Source organism: Kryptolebias marmoratus, linkage group LG13 (genome assembly GCF_001649575.2).
Source record: "Kryptolebias marmoratus isolate JLee-2015 linkage group LG13, ASM164957v2, whole genome shotgun sequence".
Lineage (NCBI taxonomy): Eukaryota > Metazoa > Chordata > Actinopteri > Cyprinodontiformes > Rivulidae > Kryptolebias > Kryptolebias marmoratus.
In genome coordinates this window covers 3,095,173-3,111,593 of record NC_051442.1, presented here as the reverse complement: position 1 = coordinate 3,111,593, position 16,421 = coordinate 3,095,173, and the positions used below count along the sequence as shown (strand labels likewise).

Below are 16,421 nucleotides of genomic sequence, written 5' to 3'. Positions count from 1 at the left end.
CATGAGGAGGACAACATTTAACCCATTTTAAAAACCGACAGCCGAGCAGCGTGCCATCATTTTCACTGATAACACAAACACTTTGTTTAAATTGCTATTTTACGTCTAAATTTCCGGGTGAGTCTTCTGTGTTTGTACTCTGTAAAGAAGACATGGAAGTGTTTTTGGTATCTGTACGATGATTAAAATGCTGTTAAAGGAAGCAGAAGTGGTGTAAGATACTCGCCTTAAAGACAGAAGCGTGTCTGCTGCTCATTTTTCCAGCTCTGTAACATTTAGGCCAAGGTTTTTCTGTGTTCTGCCAGCTGCAAGCAGGTGATTTAACACCAGCTGACTTTGTGAGACCCGTAATTTGCGGGCAGGGGACAAATGTAAACAACGGTTTAACGGTGTAATTGTTATGATTTTCAAGCTGCAATGAGCCGTGCTTTACAAAAAGCAGCAATGAGTTTTCTGCAGGTCTTCTGTGCGCTCATGGGTATCAAATTTAATTTTGATTTTTGTTTTTTTCAGATTTATCAAGTTAGATTATCGCAAAATTTACAGCAAACAAAATCTCAATTTCAAGAGGCAGCAGAGACATTTTTACTCGTGTGTGACGTGGAGGAAATGTAAAATAAGAAAATGATATTTCTGTGGGAAAACAAGTGAAACATTCCCAAGGATTCGTCACAAAGAGTTATCAGTTAAACAACAACTTGGAAAGACATCAGAGTGTGGCCCGACTCCCAGCTGCAGTCATCCACAAACATCTGTTTACAAGAGAAACTCAAACATAATTTTTCTTTTTTGTCAGTGTTCAAACATCTGCAACCCAGAACCGGTTACGCTTCTGTTTGTTTGGATCCAGAACATTAGAGCATTATCGTTAAGAGACTGAAAATCAGATATATATTTACAGTGGAATTACACTACTTGTCATTTTGAAGAAGCTTTATGGAAAAGTAACAATTCAGGCTTTTCTCTGAAGAGCTTTTCTCCATCAGTTAAATGGATTTAAGTCTCTGCACTTCAATTAAACCTGAATCTTCTTCTTGTTTTTTTAGGTTTGACTTGTTTTAACACCTTTCCTTAATGCGATAGTGGAACTATTGTGAGTTTGAGCAAACAACAGCTGCTGTCCTCCACGAAACAATGACCCAGATTTGTCCCCGGAGTCCAACAGTCGGGCTTTATTCTAAAACTTCTGCAGGGGTTAGAGATTTTAGTGGGGTTAAAATAAAAAAAAAACAGTATTAATGGTATAAAAAAACCTGTGACATTATCAGAACAATAACTGTGTAAAATGAGATGTATTCTGATAAAACCCCTCTCAAACAGGCTCAGCTCTCCATTGATCTATTAGCAGCTGGATTTTCTCCCCTCAGGTGCTTTTCTGTAACAGTTATGTAACAGAAATCTGACCGGGTCAGACGTAACGTATCTCGCTTTCAACGCCACGAGGTCTGATCAGATGTTTCAACAGATCGTGTTTGTATTCAATAAATAATAAACATCACTCACCCAAACCTTCCTTTGTCATAATTATAATAATAGTTAGCTTCAGGACTCGTTTCTTTTATTAATGTTGAAACAAAAAGAACAGGAGTACGTTGATTTAAAGTTTCTCCTGCTCTCTTAGATCACAGTATTACTGAGTATTTATATATATATATTTATGGTAAAACTAACTGTACAAGACAGACTTGCAGATTTCTGAATGGTGGGTTGGGCAGAATAATTAAATAATAATCGCAGGGGAATAATAAACGTTGGGGAATAATTTGATTTCCAACCAGACTATCTGAATGCTTTTGTCAGATTTAAATAATTTCAGTCAGACAAACATGTTTACATGAGTTTTAAACATTTTGGTTTAAGGATTAAAAAAATAATTAAGATTTTCCCTAAAGTGATGTTTACTTAATGCACTGTTAAGCTTCTTTTCACAGAATTAAACAAAACTTTCTTAATTCCCAAAAGGAAATTATGCTGCAGTTTTATTGACAGGATAAATAAATTAATTGTTTAATATAAAAGGCTTATGTTGTCGGTGGGAATGACCATAACGGTTTTTCGCGTACGACTCTAACATCTGCATCAAATACATCTGAGTTTACAATAAATACAAGACAGAAAATTAGGGTTCAGCGTGTTACCGTGTCCGAGTCGATGGGCTGGTACAGGAAACCCGAGGCTTGCTGAAACATCGAGTTCTTCTGCACAAACATCTGCTGGTGAAACTCCTGAAGGACCTGCAGGTTTGCACAGAAACGAACATCTTCAGACGCATGTAGGTTTTATTTATTCGAACTGAAAATGTCACAAACCGTTTCTGTGTGGGCTAAACTCATGGCTTCCCTTTCTAAACATCTGTTCATATTCTGACTGGAGCAGAAACAAAACGCCTGTTTGGGTCCAGAAAAGGAAGACGAGCTGAAGAACATGAAACATGTAACCGAGCAGCTCGGAGTAACTCAAACCGTTTCAGTTAATTAGCTGGCAGCTGAGGCAGGAGTTCACAGCGACTGAGATGCCGAATCACGGCGTCGTATTTATTTATTTCACTACAATTACGTTTTTCTCAATCCAGATAAGTTTTAAGTTTTAACCACATGGATGCAGAATCAAATATGTAAATATAAAATACTGCCATAAAAATGTTTATTATTACCTGTCGCCATGAAAGATGGGTGATCATGTAATCACCTGTGTCTTTGTGTTTGTCTGTTTAACAAAATAACTCACGGACCACAGGGACGGACTTTAATGAAACTCAGGAAATAATGACTGTAGTCAAACCAATCCAAGATGGCCGCCACAGCTATTCAACCTCAGCAAACACAAAGATGGCTATAACTCAGTCGTTTTTACAGATATTGAGCTGAAATTGGATGTGGTAGTAGCTGAGAGTCATCCCTGTCTCGTACTCTGAGCGCTGGTGCATTTCTTCCAGGAACGTTACTTTAATTATGTTTTATAACTCAATATCACCTTGGGTCAAGCCACCTTCATTAGTTCACTTTACTCATGTTGATGTGATTGTTAAATAAATTTTGCAGACAATAATTTTTAAATGTGACTACTTTGACCTTTTTCTTTGTGAGGATTCGTCTGTTAGTGGGAAACTTTCTACAAGAAGAACAAAGTTTACGGAAGTAAACCAGCAAAATGAGATTACAACACATGCACACAAACTGAATTTTAACTAAAGTTACTTTTCTTCCTGGAAATAATGCAGTTATGCCACTACACTACATTTTTACACAAATAATAGCTCTTTGCTGCTTTAATATTGATCGAACTGTCCAATATTCAAATTTAAAAAGACAGTAAATTATTCACCTACTTTCTTATTCAGCCAGTTTTAAATAAACAAATAAATTTGAAGAGCAACACTTTGAACAAAAAAACCAACAGCAACACAATTTATCAAACTCATCTGATGTTAACTACTAATTTCCTAAGCAGTGACTTATTTTAATAAACAAATATCAAACTTTAGCAGCACCACCTTCAGTTCTGATTGGTTTAAACCTTTTTTTTCTACCGCTCGTGTTTATCTCTGAACACAGATTCAGCCTTTATATGACAAACGAAGACATCATCTAACTGAAAGTGACGCAACATTAAAGTTAAACGGGTATCTTTGTGTATGGAGTATATCTTCGACCTTTGACCTTCGGCTCCATGTTTCTCTGCGCCCACGCTCGACATTAAAAACACAGCAAACAAGAAATCCGTCTTTGGTTTTATATTTAGGTTGCAGTTCAAGTATGCGCTGGCAGCGTTAAGACTTGTGTAACCACAGAGTGAACATGAAGGAACAGGACCTGATGGGGATTTCTGGTTTCAGGACTCACCCCGTTGGAGCTGCTCAGGATCTGGTTGAAGGTGTTGTGGGCAGCCTGCTGCGCTTCCAGCTCGGTCTGACAAAGTGACACCAGGTAGTCCTTCACCTGCTCGTAGATTCTGCCATCTGAGGTCTGCAGGCACGAGCAGAAAAGACGTCTTTAACGCCACAGAACGCATTTATCTCCCGTCGCCGTTCTCCTGCTCGGACCCGTGTCCTCACCTTGATGCAGTCCATCAGGTCCGTGGCGTAGTACCGCTGCAGGTGAGCGTTAGCAGCTGCTAGCGTCAGAAGGTAGTCGTTTCTGGCGTGGGTCGCCTTGGAGTTGCACTCGCTCCTTTTGGCTTTCAGCTGGAGTTAAACGGTGAACACAGTTTGATGACTAACGCACCGAAACGCAGCTAAATATACAGCAGGCGTTTTATTAATACCTTTAATGTGGCCCTGTGGAGACTTGACCTCGACTGGAAGAGACTGAGTTTTGACCTGAAAAATAAACAACACGTTGAATATATTATAATATAAACAGAAAAAAAATATTTTTAAAACCGGGTAATTAATGTTTTTTTAAATATTATTTATAGTTATGCATCTAAAGCTGTTTAGCCTGAGTTAGTCTGTTATCCCAGTCTGTTAGTGTGAACTCCAAGCCTTTCAAAATCTGTAGACTCTGAAAGTTGTGTAGTGAATAATGGCCCACTGTTTGTAAAACCCAAATCATAACATTTTCTGGTTATCTGTATTTATCTGAAGACGTTTTCCTAAAAAAAACAACAGCTAATCCAGCTTTTTAATCCTTCCTGGAAGCAGCGCTTCAAAGCTGCGCCTCGGCTTTTTATAAACTTTCCTGACGGTCAGAAAAAATGTTTGAAATGCGGCGAGACGAAGTGCCAGCTGTTAATGCTCAGAACAAAGAGTCGAGGGGCAGCGTCCTCGAGTGAGCCAACGAGTCTGAGTGAAGCATTAGTTTCTTTCTTTTCCATTTAAACGTGCGTCTTCCAATGTAGACGCTGCTGCAAAGCTCATTATCATTATTTCTGTAATTGTGAGGTGGTAGATTTTGGAAACAGTAAGAAGACGACAGCAGAGTGACTTAAAAACTGCCTGAAATTATTTGTTAAAAACAAGAAAGCCACACCGGAGCCCAATATTTAAAAAACATTCCCTATCTTCAGTTTATTGGAACCTGTAAGAAGACACTAAATGTAAATGTGTCCAAACTTTAGAAACTAAGTTGTGGGATTCTCTCCTATTTTTAATATTTCCTGTGAAAACCTTCAGACCTTGCTGAAAAGTCATTTTTGTAAAGCATACCGATGCACTTAAACAGTTTTTTACAAGAAGTGGTGAAGACCAAATTGATTTTGACTAAAAACACATCCCTCCTCGTCAGCCAGATTTGAAATCTCCAGAGACAGAGGAGTCGTTCAGATCGTACTTGGCTTCGAGTTCGGTCTTCTCTTGGACGGCCTGCGCCATCGTCTCGGCCTCCTGGTACTTCTTCCTGCTCTTGGTCAGCTCCTTCACAGAGTCCTGCAGCTCAGCCTGGATCTCCGTCAGCTGCTCGATGCACTGATCGAGACAAAAACACATTTAACATTTACATTTATGCAAATTACTATTCAAGCTGTGTTTTACCTGAGAAATATGCAAAGGCCTTAGAACCGTATCTATAAAGACAGACCAGCTGAAACCTGATATGATGGCGTACCGGAAACATAATGGCGTCAAACAACAGCTGCACTGTACAGCGTGGGGAGCCGTGAAGTTTCAGACTAAATGATCAGGAACGAAGCTGAACCTGCTGGAAATTATTATGGCTGCCTCTAATTATATGAAGGAAATCTTTCAACAAATAGCAGCATTTATAGAATTACACTTTTGAATCCAAACCTCCCACCGGACTACGAGGAAGAATCCGGGAACGTCTGCTTTTCAGACTTTATACAACGTTCATTAGAGTAATGCTCCGTTTTATTCTTATGAAGTTGCATTTTGGAGCTGACTTTTATCATAATTAACACCTCTTTAACCCTCTCTTTCCACTGTTTACTATCTGTGGTTGCACCCAGAATGACTGTTTACTACTCTTTTAATGTCATCATAAAACACAACTGGTAAATTCTATTTCTTGGTGATTTTTTCTTCTAGAGGAAGCCTTGTTTTATTCAGACGGGATCATAATTTCACCCGGCTTTACTTCAGTTCTGACAACAGATTCAGATCTGTGTACAAATAAAAGACTTCATCATGATTTCGTGGGTGTGTTCAGTGGGACTTTCTGTGGTAAAGCTGTAAAAACCACTTTGTTCCTGCTGGGTGGTTGACAAAGGAAAGAGTTCCTAAAAATGACACAAAGTGAAACTGCAAACATAAAGGGCGTGTAAGGTCCAATGTGTGCAACAGTTTGTGGTCAGGTGGGCTTCACTGTGTTTATGAGATGTTTCTGCATTTGAGTTTGTTTGAGTTAAAAGCCCAGGTACTGTGAGCACCGTAAAACACTCTGCTTTGTTAGAGTGACTAAAACATTCAGAAGAACTTCTGTAAAAGTCTTAAGATGAACAAACACAGACCTCAGATTGTAACAGCAGAGACGTTAGCACAGTTCAAGGAACAGAAGTGACAAAACTTCCGGGGCAAAGTGGTGAAATCGAGCAGAATTACCTTCCTGAGCTGCTGCTCCTTCTGCAGTCGGGCCATCTTTGCCGGATCTGCAACCTGGACTTTATAGTTGTCACAGGCGCCGACTCTGAACTGGGTGGTCTGGACGGTACCCTCCAAATACGCCCTCCATACGCAGAACATGTTCCTGAAAAACACACACATGCCTTTACCCACTCTCATGATTAAATGGTCCATCTCTAAGCTATAAAACCACACACACACAAAAAGAAATGTTAATTAATGCACAAAAGCTAACATGGTTGCTTATTTTCTGGAAGACAGGCTTTTGAAATAGTGAAATGAACCCATTCAGAGATTCCAGTTTGCCTTTAAAACTTAGGAATTAGCTACAAATCTCTATAAAAACTCTCCACTTTGGTTTTATTCTAAAGTTTGCACTTAACGGTTATCAATCTGAGGTCAGTCGGAGAGTAATGACGACACTTCCCACTCTGAAAACAAACTTTGACCTTTGCCCCTCTAACCGGAGGCTACAGTCCATCAGAACTTCACCTCACAGATTATTTTTCACTCACAATCACTCCCACAACATGCATATCGACAATCATCTCTCTATACTTTTACTTCTGCATGTTTGCAAATCTTCCGGAAAGTGGCAACTTTCTGCATCACGTCCCGTTTTTGTTTCTTGTTATGACTTTTCTGCATCAAGTCACCTGGACAAGTTCTTCCTTTGTGTGAATTTGGCAACAAACCTGATTCAGATTTCAAAATGTGTCTGGGTAAGTTTTAGCTTAAAGTTTAGTAAAGTTCTGTGTTTTACCCACCATCACTTCAATTTAATTATTTTCAACTCGTCTAAAGCAACGATCTGCAACCCTGGTCTTTAGAGTCCACTATCCTGCAGGTTTTGGATGGCAAATCAGTATTTGAAGGTTTAAAGTGTCAGAGTCTCTGCTTTAACAGATCTGATCAAAATGAAAGTCATTAAAACGCTTCTGCAGAGCTCAGAGACGAACGGAGGAAATAATTCAGACATTTGAATCAGAAGTTATGAGATCTCTAATTGGACATAAAAATATATATATATTTTGGATGATCTTCTCAAAATCATACCTTTATATATTCATATTGAAATCAGTATTAATGGTTTTCGTTGCAAACAAAAAGAGGACAGTAACTAAATAAGACTTCTGCAATCAGGACTAAACCTATGACAAAAGATAATGACAGTTTTTGTAGATTAATAAAAACGAGACAAAATGGCGACACGATCCAACTGGACCAAATTTGGTTGAGAGGAAAGGAAGAGATGCTGTCTAATCAGAAAATTTAAGACTTGCTGTCAAAATAACCACATCATTTTTGTATCCTACAGTGTCATTCTGAGAGGCTCTGTCTCAAACAAACAAGAAGTGGTGCCAGAAAAACTGCAACAAAACAAGCCAAAGAATCTTAATGACAAGAAAGATTTTGGTCAAAGTGAACACGTCTTAAAGCTTGTTATTATCAGTAATGACCTCATGATTAAACACACAAAATGACTTTTGATCAGATAATGTTGGAAAGCCCCTCTCCCACAAACCTAAAGTCTAAAAATACTATTATAATAAAAATGTCCATCCTTATCTGAAGAACCATTCTGACCTGTCAGCAAACAAAAATTAAAAACTCAAACTGTTTTTCTGCGTCGCTTCCTGTCAGTTTTATGTTCTTGAACCAAACTCAGTCAACAAAGCAGCTCTTCTCCAAGACGTCTGGAGTCAGAATCATGTTTCCTGAATTCCCCGAGTGGTCTGGTTCTGGATAGGCCCGATGGTAGTGCGAACGGAGTTCCCCTGATTTAAATCAAAGACAGCATCACGAATGTTCACACAGTCCAAAGCCACGCTCTGATGGCTCGCGTGTGGATGGGTCAAAGTTCAAGTTGGTTTAAATTCAGTGTTTCGGAGCACTCCCAAAATGTTTCTGCAGTTCAGCTGTGTGTGGATTCGTTTAACGAAACAAATTTTTACAACAGTAATAAACACATTTAATAAATCAGTTTGTGCGGCAGCGATAACAATTAAAAAAAATCAACTTTTAATGCAAAAGACACGAAACTCAGAGGAGAAAAGGTGCATCCCTGTTGTGTTATGACAGACAAGAGTAAACGGGAAGAAAAATGGTGGCTACAAAAACAGTCCAAACAAGTTTTTCTTGGACCTGGGAGTAGAACTCACCTGTGATCTGCTGGCTTCTCCACCACCGTCTCTGGCCAGTCCCTCTTCAGATACTGATTTGCCAACTTCTGAAGAGCCTGAGAGGACAAAGAGAGATAAAAAATGTAGGAATGAGCTCCTGTCTTCAACACCAGAGACAGGTTTAATGCCCCAGCTTCATAAATAACAGACCACTGTGGTCCTAACTATTGTTGCGTGTAATGAAAATGAGCTTAGATGGCTTAACTGTGGTCTAAATCTTTAAATGTATTTGCAGTCCTGCCAATGTTTGAAGAACCTAAACGGCAGCAGTAGAAAAATGTGATTGTCATGGCGTTTAGGAGACGTATAAACGATGGAGAGAAGCTGTGAAATTATCTCTGAACATAATCAATCCCTTTGAACCACAATAAATCAAACAATTACACGAAAGAGAAACCGGTTCTAACTGTTGCACTTTGGCCATCTAAACTTATCTCTGCGTCTTGCTGTTTACTTTGACCTTTTGTTTTTTAGATTTGTCTCAAAAAGGAGTGATAAAGCAGACCTCGAGGCTCCGCTGTCCTGGAGGTTTTAGTTGTTTCCTGCTCCGACACACCTGATTCAAACGGTTTAATCACCTCCTCATTAAATCATCAGGTTCTCCAGCAGCACGTCCACGAGTCGTTCATTTAAAGCTGGAGTTTTAAAGCTGGAACACGTCGAAAACATGCAGGAGATCGACCCCGAGGAACAGAGTTAGACATGTGTGTAATAAAGCGTTTCTCATTCCCACACTCTCCTGCTTCTTGAATGTATTATTTTTGTTAAAATAAATGTCATAGTTTCAGGATACATTACAAATCTATGACAGAGAGCCAGTCAGAAAAGAAAAATGAGCGGGAGGAGTTTTTATTTGTTTCAGACTTTTGAGATTTAAGTCAAATCGTCGAGAATACAGTGAAACTAGTATCTTGATTATAAAGTCAATAAAGTAATTTTTTTGGAGAATAAAGCATTTGAAGCATCTTTGTCTCTCAGACCTACGATAGACAAATGTTTTGTAGAGACTTTATGCTTTAGAACAGGATTTAATAAAATCTTTTTTAGCAAAAACACCATATTTTATGTCTGGATCTGTAAATAACCTGTAAAAAAATGCAGTATGAGATCAACCAGATTATAATAACAACACTATTATTAATAATGTAAGCTATTTTTCAAGTTTCAGATGATTTAAGAGTATTTTTGAGGTCAACAATTATGTATATAACAGAGACTCTTATTGTGAAGAAGTAAAACAAAGTTCTGTATGTTTTGCTGCTGCAGGAGTATTAAAGTCCATGTTTTATGTTGTGTTATACATATAATATTAGTAATGATTTATAAAAACAAAAGAAGTACAGTTGAGGAGCACATTCATCGTCGAGCTTCGTCTTAAAACATTATTTCAATTTTAATCTTGAAACTCAAAAATCAAAAATCAAAAACCTTCTCCCTCATTTCTCTTTGTCTGAGTGGCTCTGATACGCTGCTGCAACAAATCCGGTACACCAAATGTAATCAGAAAGAAAGGCAACAGGAACAGGATGCAGTGTGGGACGAAAGCAGGAAGCCTGATGCTCTGAGTTAACGTTACTTTGACTCATATCGCCTCATTTAACATCGCAGAAGTGTTTGTTGTGAGAGTATATCCTGATGGCAGCGCCCTGCCTCTCAACAAGCGTTGAGTTAGTGAACTTTCAGCTCTTTGTTGGTTCTGATCAGCAGATGATGATGCATGAGAGTCCAGAAAGGCGAATGCAGCTCAGGAAACAGTTGCTGCACAAAAACTAAATTTTGATTCTCAATGGCTGCTTTTGCAATTTGATTTTACTTTTCTTTCAGCAACGAGACGCTCTTCGTGTTTTTTTTAGGTCCTAACAAGCGCTCATCTATCCTCCCTTCATCAGGAGAAGACAGGCGCTGCTCTGTGGTCCTGAGGCAGGCTGAGGAGGAGCTCTGAACTCGCTGCCGCCGCCGATCTTTGTGCCAAAGCTTCAAAGCTGACACAGATGCGATCATTGTGGGCTCGGACAGAGAGAGAGCCGCCGACTGAGCGGACACCCCTGAATAACGTGATGGGAACGAGGGACGGGGAGGAAGAGACACACAGAGGAGGACTTTTCAAACCGCACCACGTGGCGTGAATAGCAATCGGCTAATGGCTAAAGCAGCCTGCAGGTGTAGGAGACTCGGAGGAAAATACCCTTTAAGAGAAGCGATTTGAAAAGGGGAGCGTTACTGAAGCGAGCAAACTGTTCCCGAGACGCTCTGACCCACTTTGACTCAAACATTAGCGGCGCTTGTTTAACTGGTCACGGGCAGCTACACGAAGAACTGAGACGTTTCAACTTTTATTCTCAATATCAAACACTCCAATGATATTTCCTCAGCGCATTATAAAAAATACCAACAACATTGTGGCGCTCAAAGTAGTATTTTAAAACCTACATTTACGTTCAAAGACAAGTTGTGGTGTCATGATGACATTAATTAATTTAATTTAATTGTCCGATGCAGACAAACTGGATCCTTTTAACATGAACAGAATCAGCTTGCTTAAGTTAGAACGTAAAAAAAAGTAAAATTAGCTGTTGAGCTGCATAACGTACAACTTAAACTTAAAACCAAAGAAAAAACAATAAGTTGGCCTGAATTTTGGAATAAAGAAATCAAAAAATATTTGAGAAATTGCTGTAATATTGTCATCAAAGTCAGAACCTCACTGGGCTGCGACCTCTTAAATGCCAAAGGAGACTCCTAAATGTCTTGCGACATTCAAAGCCATTTTTAGTTTTCTTAGACAAACAGCCTCGCTGCTCGAATTGTGAACACGTTTAAAAAAAAGAAAAACTGCAACAAAATTTCTCTCGAAACAATAACGGAAGTATGGGGAACGTGTGGGGAAAGGAAGAAGCAGAAGCACCAAACATGTCAGAAATCCGTCCCTGATATTAATATTTAAGATGTTGTGATGCCTGGCCAACTATATAGACTAAATTAGCTGAAACTGGGCTTAATCTGTACACCTCCTGCAGATAAGTACTATTAATTATTGTGGAATATTAATTAAATTTTACATAATTACACCAAAAAATCCTTGGTCATTAATCCTGGTTTGTTTGGCTCGTTCTGCAGGATTTTCTCAACAAACCTCCTGAACACCGGATGTCAAAAGGATGAAAACTACAAACATGCCCCCCTTTTTTTTGCATTAATGGTGGACATTCCTCGCAGGGCTGCAAATCCAGAACAGATTCCGAAAGGGACCGAGGGAATTTTCAAATATTTGAATAAAGTCTGCAGGAAGCTGTGGGCAACAAGAACACCGCGAGGAGGAAACTGGATCACAGCTGATCTCTCTGTTGTGGTGTTTTTTTAAAGCCAGTTAACATTTATGAGCTATCTGACCACAAGATAACCAAAAGCTTCTTTTTTTTTTTCCCCTCGAGGCCACATCCTCAGCTCCTCTGTCATATGGTGTCTTTGGAGGACTGTATTATAAACTAGTTTTTTTTATTTTTAACACCGTAAATGACAAGGCGCTGCAGCGTGAAGCTAACGAGTATCAATGATGGTGAAAGAAAAAGATGGAAAGATGGCAAAGAGTTCAGATTTATTTACCTGGGCGTAGTCTCTCTCCACGGCCGCCCTCTTTAAACTGAAAGTCCTGAAGAGATAAAGAAAAAAATGTGAGCACAATTTAAAAACAATCACAACGAAGTCTTAATCAATCACGAATAAATATAAGATTATACCAGGTAAAAGATGGTTTTAAGGTTCTTTTTTCAGACTAGGGGTGGGATATAAAATCTATTGCATCAAATTAATTTTCAGAAGACAAAAATGGGTTTTGTTAGCATCTGTGCTAACTGTAGGTCATTTGTAGGGTTTTTAGAGACATTATTATGAACTCTTTATTAGACCAATAGATATATAAATCTGTGTTTGTTTATGTAAAATAAACCAAAGCCATTTCAACTTTAAGATAATCAAAATGAATCAATAATTGTTTTATAATCCCACAGCAGACCTGAACCGTCTAATTGAATCATTAGGTGTGTAAAAGTTCACAAACCCCTTTTTCAAATTTGATTTTGGTGCCATGTTGGAGAAGTCTTCCTTCAGAGCAACACAAATATTTTATCTGCACAACAGCAACAGATGTATTTTTCAACAGCTGGAAACTAAAAACATCTCCTGTATCTTCAGTGGCGTCACACACACAAAAAAAAAAAACATGTTATTCACTGCAGCAATAAAAATAAAAATCTGTTTTAGTTTGAAAGGACTTTTTAGTGTCCCGGTCCATTTAAGTATCATTTGGTAAACATGTTTACTGTATTAAAGTTGGATTCAAGATGCAGGATTTGTTGTTTAGTTAATTATAACTGCGATCAATCTCAGCAGGAAACTTGTAAAAAAGTAAAAAAGTTTGTTCCTAAATTATGAACTTTTTCGCTGTTGTTGGTTAAATTTCCAAAAGAAGGAATCAGTTGTGAAATCAAACCTCTTGTTTATTAACCAGCCCTAAACTCGTCATTCTTACACTTTAATTAGGTTCTCTACTGACACTAGTTTCCCTTTCTTCCTCTGAAGCTCAGTCTGCCTGTTTCTAATGATAAAGTCATAAGGACGTCTTCACCGTAGTGTTTGCGTCAGATTTACAGGAAATATTTCATCCCGATTTCCTTTTCTGGGATTATTTTTGCCTGGATTTACTCATCCAAGAGTTTCCCTCTGAATGTTTTCACCAGATGAACAAGCTCATCTGGTTTCATAAACACAAGGACAGATCATAAAATGTGCTGAGAAATACGATCTATGAAAGCAGTTTTTGATCCCGGCCTTTAACCGTTTCGGGCTCGTTTATGTAAACAGGATAATGACAACTCGAGCGAGGCTCATGTTGAAGTCTAAGAAAAGAAGCGAGGTTAGTGCCATGGGAAAAACTTCAGCAGCAAAATCATCATTAAGTCATTAAACATGTCGAGACTTGGCTGCCATGCTCCACCCTGACTCTAAACAATCCGCTCTACTTCCTGGGAGCTTCCTCCTCTTCCTCTTCTCCTCGTTTCCAACGCTCCTTCTCTTCCACAGACCCCACTCCCGCGGCTGTCACTTCCCGTCATTTTTCCGTGCGGAGTTTTCGCTGACAAACATTCGCAGTTTCCAGTTTGCTGAATCATTTCTGGTCCCAGCGACTGGAGCGCCGGCGGAGCTGCACATTGTTTCTGGTGCAGTGGGGTTGTCGAGCCTCCCACAGAGAACAATCCAGGGCAGCCAGAACATCTGGCAGCTCTCTATGACCTTAACTTCCAGCTGTTAAGAGATCCAGAGCGCCGGCACCAACCACAGACAGGAAGTGGGGAGCCAGTAGGCTGTCAACTCAACCCAACACTGAAAGCAGAAAACACCACCTCAACTTTTGGTTAAAATGCCTACACAGGAACAGAGCTCTGCTGCCTGTCTGCGTAACGGGCCGCGTTTACAGGGCCTCAGTCTCACATTTTACAGTAAAATCTGCTCTGATTCTTGGACTGAAGCTGCTGATATCTTCGCTGTAGCTCTATTCAAAACTCCTGACTTTTAACAACTCATTTATTCTGATTTATCAGCGTTTTTCGGGAACATTTACTCTGTTTTCTCATTATTCTTATTTTAAAAATAATGTTTTTGAGTGCCCATGCGTCATAAACCACTGGACTGCTTTTAATGAAACTTCCATAAAGTTATTTCATATACATCTACAACTGATTAACTTTTGAAGTTCAATTCAAGACGGTTGCTACAGCTAATCGTCATCAAAAAAATTGGCTATAACTCAATTTGTGGTAGTAGCTGAGAGTCATTCACAACAATACTACGAGCGCGAACTCTTTGGTATATTGTTATAAACGCCTACAGCTCCACTTCTCAACATAAGATGATCTCAGATTAAAACTACAGCATGAAAGGTAACGAATGCTTTTATTTATTTATTGCTTTGGTATGCAACATTATTTGTGATATAACACAAATTTATTCTCTAAAGGTTCGTGGGGGGGTTTTAGGAACCCAGTTTGGAGAAATTCTTCACCCAGATTCTGCTTTGGGAGAGAAACGTACACCAAGATAGTCACATAAATAAGTGAAAACTGTTTAATGTCAGTAACTTTACCAGGACTGTCTCACCATATAGTATTGTTCTGCTAAATAATTGCCACAAGATAGCAACGTTTACCTAAAATAACCTAAATAACTGCTTCAGATTTTAGTTTTCTGTGTTTCTGCTCGGGTCCAAAATACAGGAAATTTACAGTAACAAAAACTCATGTTATAAATTGAATTTACAAGCCGTACTAAAGACCAAAGAATACGGAATAAGACAAGGAAAAGACCGAAGAATGAATGAGTGATTTATGAAAAGATTGTGTAATGATTACTCCTTGGTTGGGGTGAACGACTTCCTGAAACCTGAAAACTTTCCGATGTTGGAAACAAGTTTCAGACCACCAGAAAAACTCTTGATCAGCTTTGGTAAAGACAGGAGCAGAAACGTCTCCAAGCTGATCCATCTGCTCGCGGTGTTTGTGTTTTGTGACTAAATGTCCGCGCCGCATTTACAAACACCGGTTTACTACAAGAAGTAAATCAGAACAGACGCTTGGTATCACAAAGCAGCACCATCCAACACAAACACATCGAATTTCTTTTATTTGCTCAACAACACACTCAAGTTGCACAAATCTGACTCAGAACAACTAATGATACAAACATGTTTCGTTGTTGGGAGTTTTTTGGAGAAACACATAATCGTCTCTGATTCTTTGTGGTTTTTGCTGAAAACCGCCAAGAAAAAACAGCATAACTAAATGTCACAAACTGCTGAAATAAAATTAGAGCCTTTTAAGAGACGAGAGAAAAGTGAGTTTTCCTTTGAAAGTATCAGAAATAAATGTGAAATTCCTTTGTCGTGTTTAAATTTCCCTTTGATTCTAAAATATTAAGAGGAGAACATTAAAAGGAGATGTCCTGCGATCCACGTGGCGGGTCAGCTCACCTGAGGTCTTCCAGCAGGTCGCACTCGGTCTGGTGTTTTATCTGTAACTGGCTCATCTGCTCGGCGTGAGTGTGTTTCAGCTCCTGGGTGAGCCTTACCTGAAGAAGAAACAAACCAAGATGAGGAACACAAGGTCCTAAAAGAGACGACTGTCCTCAGGTTCCTGCAGGGACCGCCAGGAGTACACCTCCAGGAATAAAAAGTGATTCAGCTGAGCAGATATCTGGCATAAAGAATGAGAACTTGGAGGTGAAAATGTATATTTTTGCTGTTTTATAAACAGTAAACATTAAGGATACCATTCATCCAATCATTTTCTATACACTCCTAAAGGTTCAGGTTGTGGGGAGCTGATGACAAATTAACTAACTTTTGGAAACTGGAGTACCTGAAGATCCGAAGGTCCGAGCCGGGAGTCAAACCCAGGACCTTCCTGCTGCGAGGCATTAGTGCTTTTATTCCCCTTCTCACAATCTAGAATAGCGTTTCTCAACGGGGGCGGTACCGCCCCCTGGGGGGCGTTGAGAGGATGACAGGGGGCGCTGGCAGCAATATTTTTAAAAAGGGGGCGTTGATATTCTTTTGGGGGGCGTTTGCTTGAAGGTAAAGTTTACACAAAAGATTCACAACAATATCAGTTTAAACTTTGAACTACTTGCAAAAATATTGTGGCCTAAAACATTAAAACCGTTACAGAACT

General features: G+C 39.2%; 1 protein-coding gene across 1 annotated transcript in view; it reads right to left on the bottom strand.

Moving 5' to 3' along the window:
- Positions 1–16,421, bottom strand: part of LOC108243617 (F-BAR and double SH3 domains protein 2-like) — a 30,420-nt gene that overhangs the window by 9,666 nt on the left and 4,333 nt on the right. Inside the window, exons 2-10 of the mRNA XM_017429195.3 lie at positions 15,722–15,819; positions 12,304–12,349; positions 8,680–8,756; positions 6,497–6,641; positions 5,271–5,404; positions 4,264–4,318; positions 4,055–4,183; positions 3,843–3,965; positions 2,139–2,234 (exon numbers count right to left, since the gene is read on the bottom strand). Coding sequence (XP_017284684.1) covers positions 2,139–2,234; positions 3,843–3,965; positions 4,055–4,183; positions 4,264–4,318; positions 5,271–5,404; positions 6,497–6,641; positions 8,680–8,756; positions 12,304–12,349; positions 15,722–15,819 — 903 coding nt within the window. The remainder of the gene's footprint in view (positions 1–2,138; positions 2,235–3,842; positions 3,966–4,054; positions 4,184–4,263; positions 4,319–5,270; positions 5,405–6,496; positions 6,642–8,679; positions 8,757–12,303; positions 12,350–15,721; positions 15,820–16,421) is intronic.